The following is a 20821-nucleotide window of genomic DNA, read 5'->3' as shown; positions in this document are numbered from 1 at the left end:
GTGGTTCCTTAGTTGTCCTGGGAGGTGATCGTGAGTTGTCCTCAGATATGGCAGAGGTTGTAGCAAGCCACAGGTTTTTCTGTTACGTTGTCCCCCTCCACCTCGTACACATAATCACACCGATGTGCCAGCAGGGGAGCTTCAGACAAAGCGATGCTCTGATTGCCCAAGGAGATTACTGTGTCTCTCTGTGGGGAAATAAACAATATGCTTAGCTGGGACACTTAGATAAATTAGCTGATGCTGTTGCTGGATATGTTAGGTTGGCTTTTGGGCTATCTCACATTCCCACTGTCACTGATCATTCCTTTTGCTTACCCGTCCAGTTCGTCCGCCATGCATCAGGGGAGCTTCAGACAAAGCGATGCTCTGATTGCCCAAGGAGATTACTGTGTCTCTCTGTGGGGAAAGAGGCAATAAACAATATGCTTAGCTGGGACACTTAGAGAAATTAGCTGATGCTGTTGCTGGATATGTCAGGTTGGCTTTTGGGCCATCTCCTTCACATTCCCACTGTCACTGATCATTCCTTCTCCTTACCCGAACAGTTCGTCCGGCATTGCTGGGGGTAGGAGTGGCCCTCTCAGCTGCCCTCTCAAAGTCTTCCTTGCATAGATGGGCCATTATCCCAGCAGCCAAGCCATCCCCAAGAACATTGATCATCGTACGGAAGCGATCCCTGAACCAGTCAGAAGAAAATCAGTTCTGTTCTCTAAGTTCAGCACTAACCTCCCCAGCTGCTCCGCAAAAGATGCTATTAAATATATCCCCTGATTAATGGCTATTATGGCATGTTAATTGTTAGTGATACTCACAGGACCCAATCGATGGCCACAATCAGTGTGATGTCGGCAGGTGGTAACCCTACTGAGGTCAGGACAATCACCATGGTAACCAGGCCGGCTTGAGGAATTCCAGCTGCCCCTATGCTGGCCGCGGTTGCTGTGATACTGATGAGAAAGGATCAGGATGTTAGGGATGTGATGTTTGTGATATATCACACAACAAAGTCAAGTTCAGGGGAGAGAGACAGAGGGTGAGACAGAAAGGCGGGGAGAAAAAGTGGCAAAAGTTAGCAGAGGTTTGTCCATCCTCACCTGATAGTGACCAACTGGCCAAAGTCCAGCTCATAATCGTTGACCTGAGCAATGAAGATGGCCGCCACGGCTTCATACAGGGCCGTGCCATCCATGTTGATAGTAGCCCCCACTGGCAGAACAAAGCGAGCAATCTGCCTGTCAACCCCACAGTTCTCCAAAAGACACTTCATGGTGATAGGCAGAGTGGCTGAGCTGCAGAGACATTAAGAATGGGAATAAGGAAGTAAGTTATCCTGATTTTGAAAAGGAACCATTTAAGCCCTATTAAAAAAATAAGAATGACACAGTTATATTATACCAACTTGTGCCAAGCAAGTTTTTTTTTTACACGCCCTTAATATCAACTTAGAAACTTGTCCCTTGATAGCTATCTTTGGGGTGCCCCTCACACCTGCTAGATTATCCAAGAAGTTAGACGTTGTAAAGAAAATAAATGATATAAACTTTTAGAAAATGCTCGCTTTATAATGACATGCACAAATTCGGGACGGCAGGTTGAAAGTGTTTAATGAATTTATGGTTGCAGACAAGAACACATGTGCCAATAACATGTGTGTCATATGTACAGTAGATGGACAGGCATGGGTTGATTGAGATGCACTCAGCACGGATCTACTGTAAAATTTGATTAATCTGTAACAGAAAAGGTGGAGAAAATACACATAAAATAACTGAATACACAAGACCTGTTGCCTGTTACCTGGATGAGGTGGCAAGTGCGATGACCAGGGCCTGCAGCAGGCCTCTGATGTAGGTGAAGGGATTTTTATGTGTCAGCAGGAAGAAGAAGAGAGGGAGGAGAATGAGGCCGTGGACAAACAGGCCTGCAAGCACTGTGATGAAGTACATGCCCAGTTTCTCTCCTAGGTGGGCTGGGTCTTGCATGTCCAGAATCTTCCCTGCCACCAGGAACACGATGCCAAATGGAAAATACCTGCACAGAAAATCGGGAGGAGGAGAAAGAAAGAAAGAAAGAAAGAGAGAAAGACTAAGGATGTTATTTAAGTGTCCTTTGGAAGATAACACTAGCTAATAATTCAATTAACTAGATTAGAATGAAATGCGATACATTACAGCACAATAAGTCGAAATGCAGTTCAACGTGAAAGGAACATTTATCATGACAGCTGGGGGGCTACCTATAAAGAAAACATCACATGGATGCACCTGGGACGTATCATCAGTGTTGTAGCCTGGGGTCATCGGGTGTTCCGGGTCTCGCAACAGCATACACCCTCGCCCAGGTGACCCAGCCGGGGTTGATCAAGCCCCGACTTACGTCCCAGTAGCTATCCACAGTCAGTCCTATAAGGGAAAGACAGGGCCACTCAATCCGCTTTGACTGGGGGAGGCTCTGGCATGTGGAGGGACTAGGCTCTGTGGGTGGCCTCCTGGCCGGGCTCCTCCTTCGTCTCATCAGGTCCAGGACCAAAGTAGCCTACACGTGGCCTAATTGTGCGTGCATCATTAAGTTGTCATGTTTTCATTAATGTGCATACCCGCTGTCGTGTAAGTGTGACCCACGCGACAGCAGTTGTCTTACGCATTCTGGCTCAGTGTTTGCATGTTTACATGTTGTTCACTTGACCCTAAGATCTAAAGCTGCTTTAGGAAGTACTCACCCTTCATTCGCTTCATTCGGTGTCACATCATGTAGCCTACTGTGATTAAATGATGTGATTTCTACTTTCTCACAGGAAGACCCACTCCCCTTTCTTTTTTTTCTGTTTTCTCTCTTTCTTTCCTCTTTCTCTCCCTAAATCACCATGAATTAAATTCCATGAATTTATAAGGTAGGACATTTCCTCACTAGTCATTTGATGTATTCTGTTGACATTGTTGTACGACTGCACACTGCCTGTTTAACCTTTACCTCTCATCTTCGTTCTTTCGTTTTCTTCAAGGTGAGTTTTTTTTTACCAGGTGCTCGAAGAGCGCCGGGTCTACAGACACACTGGGTACTAGTCCGACACCTAAGCGACACCTGAGTGACACCTAAGTGTCATTGGCTGTCCTGGCTGTCCTTCACTCCTTTAAGCCAATGGCGACACGAATGGGGAGACATCCCGCCCCCCCCCCCTGGCAGTAACCGTGCTCCGCTGCGCTCCCCTCATTCACAGACAGTGCAAGTTTTACTGCAGCCTCAGGCAGGAGGGTTAGCCTAAATGCTAGCGTGCTTCATTAGACCTAGTTTGGCTATTAAGTTATTATTTGGCCATGTTCACACTGACTTCAATCTTAGCTATTGTTGGGAAGACCCGTGTGGTGTCACAAAATGTTGCCACCTCTTAAGTAAGTAATCAGGTCTATGAAAACAATCACACACACACACACACACACACACACACACACACACACACACACACACACACACACACACACACACACACACACACACACACACACACACACACACGCACACAGAGCACCTGGTAGAATATGACTTCCAAGTCATTTCTTTCTTGTTTCCTTCTCTCACCTGCAAGGTCAAGAAGTCATTTGTTTTTCTTTAGACCATTGTATACCTTTGTTCTAATTCAATTCAGGGGATTGATTGTGAAGCAAGCCACTGGTCACAATCATCTGTTGCCACGGAAATTGACAAAATATTAAGGACTGTTCAGAAGACCTTAAGCCGTGTCTCTGTCAGGTTCCTGTTAATGCTTATTTTTAGACATAATCTCATCTACTCTGTAATCGGACACAAGTGTTTCCGTTTGTACACAAGACAGAGGGATGTTCTTCAGAAACAGAGATCTAGGGTCGTACCACATGGCTGCGTTGATAATCTTCATGACACACTCATTGATGCACTGGCACACGTTGACCAGTGGCGCACCGCGCTCCCCCATCTTCCCCAGCAGCAGGCCTGCATAGAACAATATAAAACAATGTAAAATGTTCAGTTTGTTTGTTGTGTGCTTGCATGCGTGCATGAGCGCATGCGCATGTGTGTGTATTAAAATCCAGAGCGTAAATTTGAATTTAACATTTAGGGTAGTGTAAGTGATATTATTTAAAGCTCTATTCAGATAGTAATCATTGCTACATAATATGTGTTCAATAGCGTTCTCCCTGTCAGTTATTTAATAAACAGAGAACACATTTTCAGGTGGGTTGACAATTTCATCCAATCAGAAGAGAGTCCCCAAAATCACCTTAAATTTGATAGTGTTCCAGTTCCAGTTTTGACTTCTCATTTCTTCAATTTCTTCACTGTCAACACTTTCAATTTCAATGTCACCTGTATCCTATGTGAGTTCTCTCTCCTGATTGGATAAAATTGGTATCCCGACCTGAATAGCTGGGTAGATGGGGAGACCCTGGTTACTGAACAAACAGTAACCAGGCTAAATATAGAGCTATTAATTGAATATAGAGCTATTTAGTTTAATTTAACAAACAAAGAACACTCTGGATTTTACTCTGTGTGTGCGTCCATGCATGGGTGTGCAATTGCGTTTCTGTATGTCTGTCTGACTTGTTAGTGCACAATAAAATCCACAGCGTGAACTTCTCCATTTGTAACTCAGAGTTAAAATAACACACACATCTAGATGGGGAGTCTCTGTCTCTGTGTCTCTGTCTGTAACATATAGTCGCTGTCGGGCAGAAACCTCATATGTCCATATTTCAACTTTATGTTTTTTTGTAAATTAATGTCCTACTGCATTGTACAAGATTGTCAAACAAAAATAGCAAAAATAGCCGATCTATAAGCTCGTTGAGAGCATGTAAAACGGCTATTTTTGCTATTTTGGAAATATTTTGAATGTTCATTGGTAACCCTAACCAATCAAAAGTACTAACAAGAGCTTGTGAGGATCCGATTTGAACACAGTTTGTTTGATTGACAATATACAACAACGATATACAGTACATGTGCACCTTACCCATGGTGGTGGAGAAGATGACAATGCCCAGCACGTTCATGCCCTTGCTGCTACCTGGTTTGATCTTGTACTTAATGTCAGGAGCAGGGGTGATCTCCAGAAACACGGGGTGCCCTAGCTGAGGGTTGTGGTAGTCGGGCATCACGTACACAAAGTTGGCCTGAGACTCTTTCACGTTGGAACTCTGCACAATGGGCACCAGTTCTGTTTTGTACTGTGGTGTTGAAGAGAGAACAACAAACAGGGCTCAACTTAGGGTTCAACCAGTTAACTACCTGGCGTCCCTATTTTGGACATTATAAGCAAAAATGTTTTTCAAAGTATTTTAAAAAATATTTCTTTTCTTTTTTCAAATAGCAGGTATACAAGCTCACAACACATCACAAAATCACAAGTTGCAAGCTTGTAGATCAGCCGTTTCCAATATCCTTAAGTGGTTAATACACACATTACATACATGCACAGTATTGATTGACTGAATACTTTATTAACAGTTTGCAGAGACAAGCACAGGGAAGTACAAGTTCAATACAAGGTCTGTTAAGAGGATTTTAAACCCAAGAAAGTCTATGACTTGTTTCCATTGGGGTCCTTTGTACTCAATTCATAGAAAGTAACACATACTCTCACTGAGTTTCAATCCAGCTAAAGGAAAAGGTAGAGAGGAGGTCAGACATCGTTGCTGTCGGGAAGAACCCTCGTATTCCATATTTACATTTTGTATGTTTTTTAGTAAATTAATGCCCTTCTTCATCGTACAAGAGTGTTGAACAAATAGCAGATCTACAAGCTCGAGCTTGTAGATTTTAAATATTATTTAAAAATATTTTTTTACAGTTTTTTCACCCAACAGCAACAACATGCATGTCAGTTGCATGTTTCGTACGGAGGACTTTAATACATTTTAGTGTCCTTATCCACTCACCTGTTGGAAAGTGGCTTCAATCAGATTGGAAGGGATCATATTCCTGTAAAAAATAAGAGATATTTATCTTATGTATATAATATTTGTATTGTATAACATCTCATTCATCAAAAAGCCATAGCTTGATTGGTGTGAAGTCACAGGAGAGTTTATGCTTGGGAGGTTTTCTACTTGCATACAGTAGTCACTTGTCGGGCAGAAAACCTGCCCGTACCTCCACATTAACATTTCATAAATGTTTAAATGTTTTGGCATAAATACAAGTCTTAGCCACTTAAACCCTATATACGTAGTTGACCAGGGTCCCCCAGGGTTCACATGTTGGATCCCTCTTTTTTTCCTTCTACACCAAATATATACGCCGAAAACAGCCTAGCTCACAAGTCACAACGCGGCACCACAGAATGTTCACCCCAGAATCGGGACGCTAAGGTTCATATGTGGTTAGTAAGGAAGATTTATGGAGCATTGACCTCTGAAACTAAGCTCATCAAACGTGTAAGAGGTCACACACACATACCTGGCTTTTGACCAAGAGCCACTGACCCACCGAGCTCTGACCACACAGCTCTAAATATAATCTAAGCTAAGAAGGCTTTATTGAATCTCTGACATGGATGTACGCGCGTGTAAGCCTGTGTACGTCTACCACGTCGCAGGCCCTGTGCAGTGAAGTGAACAGCACACAGGGTCCTTCTGTTAATCTCCTGCTTTCGCAGAACTTCTGTGAAAGCAGGAGATTAACAGATCATGATATAACGGCTGTCTATTCTTAGGCCAGTCGCTGATGCAGGAGTGCCGCTGCAACTATTGAACATCACCTTTTCCTCCTTCAACATGAAATGCTTAGACACCTGGCCAAAGCTTAGCTGTGTGAATCTACCCTGTCATATGCAGATTAATGCATGGGCCCAGTGATCTCCACACACAGGGCCCCAAATGTTCCTTTTTTATATAAAATATTAACTAAAGTCTAGAAACAAAAAATAAGCTACTGGGTAAAATAACATTGAACCAGTATTCCTGAATGAAAATGTCCGTTCTATACATTTATTCCTGCGTGGCTCAGCACTAAAGTCACTTAAGCGTTTGTGATTAAGGAGGAGCTCAGCTTCCTGGAAAGAGTAATCTAGGGAGGACACTGGGTTTTTGTTGGAACTGTACTGGCTTTAATAGGTCTGGAATGGTTTTACAAGGAATTACAGGGTGTTACATGGCAAATCCTCATGCCTTAAAAAAACGATAAGCTGCAAAACCAAGAATCACAGCAGACTACTGAATGATCTTGTGATCTGCCAGATCTATCAGAAATGAAATACATGGTTCCATTCAAAAAATAGAGGAGACTACCTTAGGGTGCTAAGGTAGTTACTGTATTTAGCTTAAAGCTGCAATGCCTAAGTTTGGGCTAAGGTAGTTACTGTATTTAGCTTAAATCTACAATGCCTAATTTTGATATCTGTATTATCTGTATTGTATACATTGTATTAAATCTGCCATACAGATTGTTTACAATATTCATTAATTAAGATCAGTAATTTGAGGCCCTGGAAAGTCTTATTCGGTTAAGTATTTTATTTGTAATGCACTCACAAGTGGTGTCTGAGAGGTGGATATAATAATGTTTTCCACTGTTTTCCAAAATACCCATTAATTAAGCTTAATTTCAATTTCAGGCTGCATTGCAATGCTGACGGAAGAGACATCTACATGACGTCAAGACCATGTTTGTCATCTATTAAAATATCTTACCATTTTAATTTGAAAGATTGAAAAATGATGTTGACACGTGTAAGAAACATGTCATTTGAGAAACTGAGGATTTCACTGTATTTGCGTATTTGCATGCAGGCAAGTGTGTGTGTGTGTGTGTGTGTGTGTGTGTGTGTGTGTGTGTGTGTGTGTGTGTGTGTGTGTGTGTGTGTGTGTGTGTGTGTGTGTGTGTGTGTGTGTGTGTGTGTGTGTGTGCGTGTGTGTGCGTGCACGCGTGTGCGTGCGTACGTGCGTGCGTGCGTGCGTGCATGCGTGCGTGCGTGCGTGCATGCGAGAGAGAGAGAGAGAGAGAGAGAGAGAGAGAGACAGACAGACAATCTGTACCTGATTAGATCTAAAAGAGCATCGGCAGAGGTCATGACAGGCCCTGATCCTCCATGGTGACCTTCCTTCTCGGTTCCCGTGCCTGGGTGAATGAGTAGCACCAGCACTATACCCACAATGACAGCTATGAATGTGGTCCACAGGTAGTAGGTGATGGTCAGGATCCCTAGCCGACCGCTAGCCTTCGTGTCCATGGCTGACAGACCGGACATGAGACTGGGCAAAAAGGACAGGTTAGTTAGGACAAGTTCAAGTTTATCATGTCCCAAACTGGGCACTTTATGTTACAGCAGACACTAATAAGAAACTCCAAAACACAGTAAACATACACAAGACATAAACATAGACATAGAGACATGATCACAAGATCCAGATAATAATAGCTACCTCCTCCTGCTTCCATTATTGATGGCACGAATGGAAGTAGGTAGTTACGTATCTACAGGGGTTCCCCCTGGACCACACATGGAGAACCGTGGATCTCAACCTGTGGGTTGAGGCCCACCGGTTGGCAAAAAAAAACTATGATTTTGATGATAAAATAACATCAACATAAAAAAAATCAGAAAAAGAAAATTCCATGGTATTTTCTTTAAGACCTTGAGCAAAATGAGGTTTCATTATGATACCGATAAATAGGTACTTAAAGTATACTATGTTCCACTGATCCAAGCCAGAACCCAATCAATTGATTGATATTATTTAAAATGAACATGCTCTGAAAATGCACACAGCCCAGCCATGTGGTGGCCATTCGGCTGGTGTTAAGTGGCCACCAGCCAGATGGGCGCACCGCTAACACTTTTGAGATTTTCAAGTAGGCCCTGATCCAGAAAAAAAGGTTGAGAACCACTGGCCAAATGATTCAGGTATCTTCTAACATTAGCCTAGCATTAACGTTATAGCCTAGCATTGCTAATAGTCTAGTGTTTTACCTAGAGGTGATGAGAGGTAGAATCAACATCTTAAGCATCCTCATCAGCAGCTCTCCAGGGAAAGAGAAGTAGATCTTGGCCTTTGGGAGAAGTGTATGAGCATAGGAAAGCATATAAATACGGTTGTAGGTCTTGTTAAACTAATGGAAACAGCCTGTATTTTTACCTCATGCAGTTCGACCAACATAAAGACCAACATAAGCCATCACTGCTTCCTTGAACACACCGTTTAAGTTGAACATCAGTTCAAATGCAGTGGAAGTGATTACTTAGTTAGTCAAGATGATCATTATTATTGTTACACAATACATTTATATGAATACTTTTGGCTCAATAGAATTTGTATTTCAATTAATATTTGTGACATGTGGAAAGTTTTGTCTGTTCCGCTGTGGGGGGTTTACAGTAGCCTATAGGAAATAGGAACTGCTCGGAAGATGGGTTGTGGTGTGGGGGGGGGGGTTGCTTTCACGAAGGAACTGCTAGTAAGATGGAAGGGTGGTGTGTGTGTGTGTGTGTGTGTGTGTGTGTGTGTGTGTGTGTGTGTGTGTGTGTGTAGCCTACTAATTAAAGCTCTGATAGTTTGGTAGAGTCTTTCCAGTGAGCCAACATGCATAATATTAGTACAGTCTAGCACCCTGACTCTGTTTGACCTGAATGGAACACAACCAAACCTTATCCTACCTATGATTAAGGAAAGTCAGTCATACTCTCTGTTCCCTATTTTTCTCCTCACTGGCTTGAGCAATTGATCTGAACTTGCACACAGGCATTGACCATTAGCATTATGCAGACCGTGAGGAAGCCTGTTTTTCCCTTTTCCCAAATTCAAGCTATTTATTAGCCTTCTTTGGAAAGACTATCTAACTCTACGGCCATGGTTTTTGCCGTTACTGCGCATGAGTGGCCACGGGCGTGGGTCTGTAGTCTGTTGTCACGCTTCTATGCTCCAAAGCGACATATGGAAGTATACAGGAGATGGGAAGTCTCGTCCCATAGGGGCCACTTTCGACACTAGTTTTTTTCATCGATAAAGTATAGTTTTGGACCGCGACGGAGGGGCGCAGTCGAAAACGAACTTGAGCCACGAGAGGCACCACCAGCGTGCTAAATCGCGCGAGTTGCCGTGCCGAACGTTGCGAAGTTCACTTGAGCCTACTCAGCCCCGTCCGAGTTATGTACCGATAGGCACAGAATCGTAAATCATGTTGTGGGGAGAGCGTTTGCCCCAACTGCCACTCATAGTGACTAAAGCATAAATCAGTTGTGTGCAAAGCAGGCATGCAATGCTCATTTGGTATGTTCTTGCACTCTATTTCAATGACGTGACGCGCACGTCGCTTAACACCTACACTGCAAGTCACACAATGGACAATTGATATGCATCTAGGCTTATTCCTATGTTAATTCGCTAGGTGTGAGTCGGGAACCTTTGAAAACTTTGTTGAGGTGCGAATTTAAAGTAGTTTTAAATCTATGCGTGTGCCTGCGCGTGATCCTGGTCAAATAGGTTCCGGCACGGCGTGCAAGGCCGTCCAGTGAGCATTGCACCCCTGGTGTAAAGCCCCTTTGATATCCATGGATAGGTATACTATACGCTAACCTGTCCAACTCTTTGCAAACTATTAGATAAGCTGATTATCTTTACCTTTTGACTATTTGGGCACAGAAGAGAAGCCAATAATATATTTGCCAATAATGATGCACATAGCTTGCGAGCTAGTTCAGGCAGACACACTCGAGAGGTTTATGATGTATAATGTGTCTACAACACTGATGTGTCAAGGAGTTGACCAATCTGGCGGTCTATTTAAGCACCCCTCATTCACTGTTGTTGCTCTTGCTGTCAGTGTCACTGAAGTTTGGTATGTGTTTGTTTCCTCCCACTATCACCCCAGCACCACCAGTGACCTCTGCTTTCCCTAAGGGTTCTGTTTTCCCCTGGGGGGTGTTGTTATGTATATTATCTCCATGCTCCTTAAATGATTGTCTTCTAATATGCTAAGCAGGGAATAATAGAGCCTGAATGCCAAGATCAGATATAATATTGACACTTGTATTTACATTTCATAGAAACAAAAAATTCTGTCTATTCGTGAGTTATCTTACTGAACTGTTACAGAATCTCTCAAATTAAATCCTTGCCACTTTACCATTAATAACTCCACAGCACAAAATCCTGTTTGTCTGTATTGTACAAAATGTATACATCACATGGGACTCTAAAAGCTTTTCTCTTTGCACTGTACAAGCCTCATAACGATCCATAGCCTATCATTCTGATGAAAATGTTTGACCATTAATCCATCATTCCATGCATCATTCCATGCATCCATACCTGAGTGGACAGGTTCATTGTCCTAAGTCCAAATCCAAGCACACAGCCCGTAACCACGGCTAAGACTGAGAGCGTCAGCAGGCCGTTCCTCTTGCAGAAGTCCTTCACATACTCCTGGACTTTTACTGACACAACACTCCTAAATGCAGTCTTTAACATCCCCATTGTGATCCCGGTCCAGTCAGTAGGCTACTCCAGCGACACTCTGGGTGACCAGTGTGGTCTTTCTGTGAAATGAGGTGGATGTGTGCGTATTTCCAGCGGAAGACAGGTTGTTATTGTCTGAACAGGTAAAAGTTCTCACAACGAAGAGCTCATCTAGTCTGATGGAGAGAAAGTGATGACTAAACGTTCCCCTGTACATCAGTCCCTAACAGGATTAGCTACTCTGGGCATATTCAGAGCTTCAACCACGCAAGCTTAAAGGGTTTTACGGGGAAGACTTCAGCACTGATTAGTTGACTTAATTTTTGATTTGATTTATTTGTAAAATTCATGATACAATTCACCGAGGTGCATAGTAGGCCTACAGTAGAGTTATCCGAATAGCACAAAAAGTCAAAAGACTTAATTCCATTGCGGTCCCAAAATAAATAATTGCAACATAGGTATAGTATCTAACTGATAACACATGTGTTATGCTATTATAACTAAATCCAAATCACTGTAGTAATAGCATTCAACAACATAGTCATAAAACCAGTGAACAAGAGACAAATAAAACAATAAATAAACAATACATTTTAAAACACCCAATACCAGCCATACCAACCAGGTTCAATGCAGACCAACAAGGGGCCCCTGACTTTATTCTAACTTGCCCATTAGCCAATTATTCAACAGCTTTTTAAAACTGTTCAAAGACTGGGCACATTTAATTTCATGTGGGATTTTGTTCATTATTTGCTCTTCACTGTGCCATTTTATCTATGTGTGATATCTACCAGAGGTTTATGTTGGTGGCATGGCAAGCAGTTATGCAATCACAGAGAATAAGAGATATTTGGTCCAAAGTCCAGCTGTGGTCTTTTCCCTACTACTGAGCCTGTTAAATTGTCTCTTTTGTTGTTAAATATTCTTGTCAGGCTTTTCATTTTCTTTTGGACAGGACAGGGAAGAGGCACAGGAAAGCAAAGGTCCTTCTGAGGCGGGAATTAAACCCATTGTTGCAGTTGTAGTCGATGCACTGCCTGGTGAAGCTACCTGGACCCTTAAAACTCATCATTCTTAGAAAGGATTTCACTACTATTTTAGTTGTAGTATCATTATAAATCTTAGATTTAATCGTATTTGTTAAAATCCATCAAATTGGGAATGCAATATCCATTGTACCCTTTGTACCCATGTTAGAGTACCCGTTGTACCCGTCTGTCTGTGCTCCTTTTATGCCCATATGGAGATCGTTGCATCTGTCTGTCTGTCAGTCGGCCAGTTCTCGAGGTAAGTGAAGGACAGAAGGACACACACATGCACAAACACACAAACACACACACACACACACACACACACACACACACACACACACACACACACACACACACACACACACACACACACACACACACACACACACACACACACACACACACACACACACACACACACATTTGCGTATTTTATTGTTAGATTTGAAGGTGCATGGGAATCATGGTGCATGGGAATCATGGTAAGGCTTAGCTGCAGAATCGGTACAACCATTTACCAGTGTTGCTATCAGCCAGGTTAATTCTGTAGCTTATGTGTGTTTTCTGACATCAAAGCATCCATGTCAGGCAGGGTAAAGGTCCAATAAGCCTCACTGTCCTGCCAGACAATGGTTGTGTACATCACCCACAGCCAATCCAATAACCTTTAATCCCTATCTTGGACAATGGTTAGAGAGTGCTTCTGGGACACCCAGTGTCAATCAATGCAGCTACATGCATACCTACATACATGTACTTACGCACACACGCACATATGCACGCACGCACACACGCGCGCACACACAAACTTACTGTGCTGAACATGTGACAATATACTTACGCTTCTACAGAAGTCATTCACTGCCACTGCCAAGTTTTCACATTTTTCCAAATCAAACTTTAGGGGATGCGGATTCCCCTACACCAGGCTTGTCAAACTCATTTTGGGGTCTGGGCCGCATTGGTCAAAAAGTGACTTGATGTGGGCAAGCAGACACGCATGCGTGCCCATGCACATTCAGTTATACGTCATTGTTTTTCAGTCTGTTGCAAGGTTGTAATAGTTTTGGATTTTTCATTGTAGCTTGGTTTTAGTTAGTTTTGACAATTATTTTTCTAATTCAGTTAGTTTTAGTTAGTTTTGACATTATTTCTTTTCTAATTCAGTTAGTTTTAGTTAGTTTTTAGGGCGGGTTTGCTAGTTTTTATATTTCTATTTCTATTTCTATTTTATATTTATATTTATGTTTCTATTTTTGTGAGAACGCTTAGTTTTAGTTTAGTTTTTATTAGCTTTAGTGTTCGTTTTTTTCATACATTGGGTTATTTGTCAGGTGCAGGATTCAAAAAGGTCAGAGTAAGTATTGTTTAACTGCATTATACTGACTGCATTATACTGTAGGTGCATTAAGCTACTATAAATGTAAGTCAATTGTCTATATGGAGCCAGTTATGTTACCTGGTGTGCATCTAGCTCCCTCTGCTGGACTCTCTGTGCCATGTGATTTGCAGCCTCCACTGTGTGAGAAAATTAACAACCAGACATAAATAATTACATAAGACAAGACAGGTTTTACTCCCAGTAAAAATATCTTTACAAGAGCCAAGTTTGGGTGAATCACATTCCTTCCATGCTACAAAGCAATTTAATGCCAGAGAACTCTAAAATGGCTAAAGGGCAATAAGTAAAACATTTTTTTAAACAGCATATTATTCAATGCCTTATTCGATCAATATATCAATGTCATTGAATGATGTCATTGCATTTCTCTCTCTCTCTTTTTCCTCAGTCTTAAACTGACTTGTTGGTATAATGGAATTGTAGTTATTCCAAAGAACTACACCTACATCTGACATTGTTTTAACTGTCTAAGTAGACAAACAAGACAAGCCCCTAGTGCAGGGGTCTTCAACGTTTTCAGGCCAAGGACCCCCTAGCTGAGAGAGAGATGAAGCAGGGAGCCTCTACTCTATATTGTAAAAAATTGTGTTTCAGATTAACGTTTTTTTTTTAACATAGTCTGCTCTTTTTTCCCTCTACACCTATAGCATCTCTCAATGCCTCGCAGCAGTAGATCTGCTATTTTCGGCTAATGTCCCCCTCAGAAAAGGAATTCTAGGGTTCAAGTGGTTAATGTAAAAAAACTAAATCCTATCACACAAAGATTTGGCAGACCCCCTATAGTAGCTCTGAGGACCCCCTATGGGTCCCGGACACCCTGTTGAAGACCCCTGCCCTAGTGAGAGCGAGGGTGGGCGGGGACTTACAGCGCGTTATGACATCACACAAGTGCTCCTGCATGGCGTCCGTACATTTGGGCAGTGCATTTTCATTTGTTTCCACCACCATCTTCTGGAGGTTCTCCAGAAGTCTGCTCTCCCCTGTGGCCTCCTCTTCTCCTTTAGAACAACCAAAGGGACATGATCTGTTCATTCTCTCATGTACATTTTAAACTGACATTTTTGTTGGGATAGTACTGCTGATTTAGGTCAATTATATTCACTTATTATTATTATTGACCATCTATAAAAACACACGGTAAGAAATGTATGAACTTGTATCACACAAACCTATTTTTACAGTTCTGCTAAGTCAGGGGTCTTCAACAGGGGGTCCGGGACCCCTAGGGGGTCCTCAGAGCTACTATAGGGGGTCCGCCCCCTATAGTAGCCACCCTAGAATTCCTTTTCTGAGGGGAACATTAGCCGAAAATATCAGATCTTCGGCTAATGAGAGCTTGTAGATCGGCTATTTTTGGCAAAGAGGCTATAGGTGTAGAGGGAAAAAATAGCAGACTAAGTAAAAAAAAAAAAGTAATCTGAAACACAATTTTATACAATATAGAGTAGGGGGTCCCTGCTTCATCTCTCTCTCAGCTAGGGGATCCTTGGCCTGAAAACGTTGAAGACCCCTGTGCTAAGTCATATAAAAAATATAAAAAATATCACATGTAGGCCCCCCCCCCCCCTGATCTGGAGCTAGATCGGCCACTTGGGAATCGGAAGGTTCCCTGTTTGATCCCCCGGGTTACTGTCAAAGTGTCCCTAAGAACCTCCTACTGCTCCTCATGAGCAGATTGGTGCCTTGCATGGTTTCCGCTGCCGTCTGTGTGTTAATGTGTGTGTGAATGGGGGAAATGTAAATACACATTATTTTTTAAGCGCTTTGGAGAAAGGCACTATATCAATCTTAATCTATATAATCTATATCTTGCTATGATAGAAGTTAATAGCTCACACCACTGTTATTTTCCCCCCTTCATTACAGGAAACAGCGTTTCTTCTTTCTGTTCTTAAAAAAATAAAAATAAACATTTGATTTGTTTCTTTATGCTTTCCTCTTTATGTACTTGTTTATTACTTACCTTCCTTTTTTGTGTAAAGCACTTTGAGCTGCATTCCATGTATGAAAGGTACTATATAAATTAAGATCATTATCATTATCATTACGAACACAGATTAGACTAGCTTTCATCAGATACACTGTGGCTTCCCAAGGATGTGTGTTACAGTGAAAACCTATTTAACATCTCAATAACAGAGCATGTGTCAGTGTTGTGGGTGTTCTCCATCTGTGACTTGCTCAACGTGGTTTACCTCAAACTCCCTCACAAAGTAGCGAATCTCTCCTTGGGTGATGGGCCTGTGGTCCAGGAGTCTTGACTGAACTGTCTCCTACATCTATGGGAGGAATGACGGTGAAAACAAGAAGATTAAAGGAAAGACCACGACCGTTGAGGTAATAACTTGTGGGCACTAAATTGTTTAATTATTATAGTGGACTGTCTTGACATTGCCTGGCATCCCCATTTTGGCCATCGACATTGTGAGGCGCTGTGAACTTGTAGTTGGGCTTTTTGAAACAGGGCTTAGATGTGTCTTTATCCAAACAGTCAAGAAGCCAAATGCACTTTCTCACACACACACACACACACACACACACACACACACACACACACACACACACACACACACACACACACACACACACACACACACACACACACACACACACACACACACACACACACACACAGGTATCAATTTGTAGTGGTGTTTCGTTGCCTTCAATCGACCTTGCAAATCATTAAAAAGGCACTGATGCACAACTGAGGTTGACAATATAACTTATGCTATTGGGGTGGTTGTATTTGGTTTGGTATTCTAGAGATCTCTCCAGTATAAAGTATGGATCTGTATTTTTGTTGCATTTCAGGTAACTCAAGACATTTAACTGGTCAAACTGAAAATGAGAAATTAAATGATAAAGGAGTCAGAACGTTGTGTTACACCTTGAGTAAGGAGTTTTCCCTGAGCCTTTGAGCTGGAGTTCCCATATTTCTCCTTTCCTAGAGAAATGGAACGTTTAAAACAGAAATATGAGTGAGTCAAGACTTTTGCAAATATTAAGCTGTATAACTCAAAAAACCTGCTTGCCTGTTAGTGTGCTGACCAAGGAGATGTGCCCGACCATCTCCCAGCTGCCCAGACCAATAGCCAAACTACTAGTGTAACAGAGAGATACGAGTTCTTTAAATAAGTTGAAGTAGCAATTCCAATAAATTGATGCAACATCAATACTAGCCCTAGAATGGCTGTGACATCGCATACATTTCATGTATTCCAAATACACAGCCATAGATCACCCCTAGGCCCGCCCAGGTAGCAGAGTCTTCGTGGTGGCATTTAAACTCGACTGGTGCTTTGCGATTGGTGCTGGGTAATTAATCGTCACCTGTCAATTCTGTGCCCCATACGTGTGTGCTCCCCATAGACGTTTTCATATGTTCAGTCCAGCAATCATTTTGGGCCCTGCTGCGGGCAGAGAATGTTGTCTGTGTGAAGCTTGTGGAAAAGTGAAGATATTTCACTAATCACACGTTTTCCTTCAGAACTTTCAAATGGATATGAATTAAAGTACTAGAGGACAATATCTGACTCCAAATAAGTCACAGAAATGAATTATTGGGTGAGTACACACGGGGCGCCACAACGTTTTATGCCGCCACAATGAGTCTGCTACCCGCGAGGGCATGGGGGTGATCTATGGCTGTGTATCTATCACAATCACAATATCACAGCCATTCTAGGCCAGGGCAACATCAATACCTAATCAGAGTGTACCTGATGGCCCCCATATATCTGTGTGCCAGTGGGTCTGATCCACGCAGCAGTCCGCCACCACTGGCGTAATGCAGAAAATCATCAGACTGTGTTGAAGACACCTCCAAATCTAAGATGTTCTCAATGACATCCTATGGAGACACAAGGAGCCATCTGACAGTGAGCTCAGACAGCACAGATAATTCTCATTCTACTGCTCTGCCACCAAAAGGTGGACTGCCCTGACACCATCCATTAAAGGATGTGTAACACTGGTTTCTTTCAAAATTGTCCTGAAAAAACATGTATCAGGAGACCACAAGGGGAGGTAAATCGAAAGGAGGTGTCATTCACTGCCACCGTTTTTCCTTTCTGTAGTGTAGTGTAGTGTACTGTTTTGTACTGTATTTGTTGATGACATGTATTGTCATTGTCACAGTATTATTGTGTTAATTTGTTATGCTACAGTATGTTGATGAATTGACTACATAGGACCACAAAGGAAAGTCAGTCCCCAGGACTTTTTTTGTGTTATCCTTTTAGCCTTAATGTCTTACTGTACCACTAACTGTTTACATTTCTGACTAATAAAGTATTCAATCAAATCAATCAATCAATCAAAGCTTTGACAGCACTGTTGCTTAAATCTGCTTATATAATACCACAGGCAGGCTGTGGTTAAAATGCTCTTTACACCCGTGATGTACCAAAGAAATATGTATTAATATACTTTAGCTTTTTTTATGTTACTTCACAACATTATTACATAAAGGTTGCCTTATAGTCTCAAAATGTGACAATGTTATAAACTCACCTTAGAGATTGCTGCCAGTCTCAGTGGGCCTTTCAGAGAGGTTGGCATGGATCTGGAGAAAACGAGAGAGAGAGAGAGATATTTGGAAAAGGGTCTTAAGCAATGTAAGCTATAAATGATTAGAGAACATGAATGAACATTTGACCATTAAGGTCTATTATTTCTACAATTGCTAAATTGCTACAAAACCTGTATTTCCAATCATTTTGGGCATAAACAAGGAGTTGAAGGGTACATTTAAGTGTGATTATGATGTACCGTGCATGTTCAAATATGTACACTTTACTTTTTTTTAAAAACATTTTGGACAAAATAGTAAATTTGAGGTGCCCACTTCCTTAGTGCCTACTCTTTCTTAGTGCACACTCTTCTTGTATCTATCAAAATAACATTACTGTGCTCTAAATACAGGGGGTCCGGGACCCCTAGGGGGTCCTCAGAGTTACTGCAGGCCAGGGGGTCCGCCAAATCTTTGTGTGATTTTTACATTAATCACTTCAACCAAGCATCCCTATTCTGAGGAGAACTTTAGCCAAAAATAGCAGATCTACAAGCGCACAACGCCTCACGCTGCGAGGCATTGTGCGCTTGTAGATCTGCTATTTTTGGCAAAGTGGTTTAGTATAGGGGGGGAAAAGAGCAGGCTAAGTACAGAGTGAAAGGTCAGGTTTACTAAGTATTGTTTAATTGCATGGTTAAATGTCTGGAAATACACATCAACATGAATCCAACATGACAGTGCTGTGAAGTCTATGAAGCTGCCTATGAAATCTATGAAAAAAATAATATTCTATACAATATATAATGGGGGTCCCTGCTTTATCTCGCTCTCAGCCAAGGGGTCCTTGGCCTGAAAACGTTGAAGACCCCTGCTGTAAACCCATAACATTGAAACATATTTTACCTATGAGCTTCTTCACTTCAAAGTCATGTATGTGTGTGTCTGAACTCCTGTTCACATAGAGTGGAGATGTCTGTCTGTCTGGATGATCAGAGCTGTCACCATCATAGCTGAGACAACCAGGGTTCTTCACACTTTGACAGAACTCCTCAAGACAAACAGCAGGCTTCACCAGGTTAATGCTGGTCAGTACAGCTCCCATGACACAGATTATACCAAACAGTACTTATAATTCAAATCGTATATAGCTTGAGAACCTGCAGGTGCAAAGGCTGGTGATGCGAGCTTAGTACTGATGTAATAAATAATCACTCATCAAAGTGATTTGAACGGAGCTCTGAGATGTCAATATTTACTACTGCTTCCGGGTGTGAGCGTGCGTTGCCATGTTTTGTGAGAGAAACAAGCAACCACGTTTATGAAAACAACAAAAAAAATCTTGGAAGACATTTTTAAAAAATTAGGAATATTTTAGAAACCAGTACTTTTACTTCTACTCCACTACATCTCGGATACAAATATTGTACTTTTACTCCACTACATTTATTTGAAAACTTTAGTTACTAGTTACTTTTCAGATAAACTATGATATAATGAAACATACATTAACCACTTTAGCCCTATTTTATACCTAGGCTATTTTCAAATATTTAGTACTTTTACTTTTGGTACTTTAAGTACATTTTGATGCCAATACTTGTGTACTTTTACTTAAGTACATGTTTTAATTCTGGACTTTTACTTGTAACAGAGTATTTTTATGTTGCAGTATTGGTACTTTTATTTAAGTAGAAAATGTGAGTACTTTTTCCACCACTGCTTTTTTGACTGAACACTAAATGTTTTTGCTGGAGCAAAAAAATATATAAGTAAGGTAAAAGAAAACATACACGTTTTTTTTAATCATTATTTTAAAGCCCCCCGCCCCCTGCTACTGAGACCAGGCCGTAGAAACGCCCACAGCGGACCGCGCATTTCGGGAAAGATCAAAGCGTGACGTCACTCTGTCTACTACGCACTTCGCACAAGCGACCACAGGGATAGCAGCGCGAGCGGGCCGAGCCAGCGGAGCCACAAGACGAAATGTCTGTTAAAGTTTGTAAAAAGACTATTATAGTGAACTAAAACAACTCATACTGTAATATTAGGTTATCAGTGTTTATTAGGGAGGTGAAGCATTGAGCAAGCTACAAAAAAAAAAAAAAACAAGATAATTATCTCCAAAACGGTGAGTTTTCTACAGGTGTTGTTAGTTTGGCTAATAAGTGCTTATACATTAAAGGAAATGATGACTTCGCATGTAATTTTCACGTTTATGTTACTTGGTAAAAAGCAACAACTATTCAGTATGAAGCATTGTTTGATATGAAGTGAATATATGTGTTTTTATTGAGGCCTATTCAGTACTGTAAAGTAACCGAGTACATGTACTCAAGTACTGTACTTTGAGTACAATTTTGAGTTTATTTTGTACTTAACTGGAGTGTTTCCAATTTTCAGTACTTTTACTTCTACTCCACTACATCTCAGA

At 41.6% G+C, this 20821-nt stretch overlaps 2 protein-coding genes across 3 annotated transcripts; both read right to left on the bottom strand.

Annotated features, from left to right (window-relative positions):
- Window positions 1-11453, bottom strand: LOC311036045 (excitatory amino acid transporter 5-like; the record flags this gene model as incomplete). The annotated part of the gene is made up of 12 exons (XM_084044569.1): window positions 1-188; window positions 319-399; window positions 541-679; window positions 816-950; window positions 1098-1292; window positions 1801-2034; window positions 3870-3969; window positions 4994-5207; window positions 5919-5961; window positions 8016-8231; window positions 8951-9030; window positions 11289-11453. 12 exons carry the CDS (start codon window positions 11451-11453, stop codon window positions 42-44), a joined length of 1749 nt encoding a protein of 582 aa, XP_083900695.1. The 3' UTR covers window positions 1-41.
- Window positions 11454-13919: 2466 nt separating this feature from the next.
- On the bottom strand, window positions 13920-19477 carry LOC311035626 (uncharacterized protein). Of its 2 annotated transcripts, XR_014599755.1 has the most exons (8): window positions 19294-19477; window positions 18390-18441; window positions 17597-17727; window positions 16902-16977; window positions 16765-16813; window positions 16070-16153; window positions 14741-14872; window positions 13920-13990 (listed from the first exon to the last, which is right to left on the bottom strand). XR_014599755.1 is itself a non-coding variant. In XM_084043937.1 (7 exons), exons 2-6 carry the CDS (start codon window positions 18435-18437, stop codon window positions 16071-16073), a joined length of 387 nt encoding a protein of 128 aa, XP_083900063.1. In that variant the 5' UTR covers window positions 18438-18441; window positions 19294-19477; the 3' UTR covers window positions 14721-14872; window position 16070. The 2 variants fall into 2 exon arrangements, 1 of the variants encoding a protein (XP_083900063.1); XM_084043937.1 differs by lacking the exon at window positions 13920-13990 and having other exon boundaries at window positions 14721-14872.
- Between the last annotated feature and the right edge of the window lie 1344 nt (window positions 19478-20821).

The sequence above is a fragment of the Gymnoscopelus microlampas genome (genome assembly GCF_963454915.1).
Source record: "Gymnoscopelus microlampas genome assembly, chromosome: 20".
NCBI classification, from domain to species: domain Eukaryota; kingdom Metazoa; phylum Chordata; class Actinopteri; order Myctophiformes; family Myctophidae; genus Gymnoscopelus; species Gymnoscopelus microlampas.
This window is presented reverse-complemented; position numbering and strand designations above follow the sequence as displayed.

Coding starts and splice junctions, on each gene's coding strand:
- LOC311035626 (XM_084043937.1), bottom strand. CDS start 18,437: ATGCCAACCTCTCTGAAAGGCCCACTGAGACTGGCAGCAATCTCTAAG. Junction 16,814..16,901: donor GCACACTAACAGGCAAGCAG/GTTTTTTGAGTT, acceptor CTAGGAAAGGAG/AAATATGGGAACTCCAGCTC. Junction 16,154..16,764: donor GGGAAAACTCCTTACTCAAG/GTGTAACACAAC, acceptor TTCCTCCCATAG/ATGTAGGAGACAGTTCAGTC.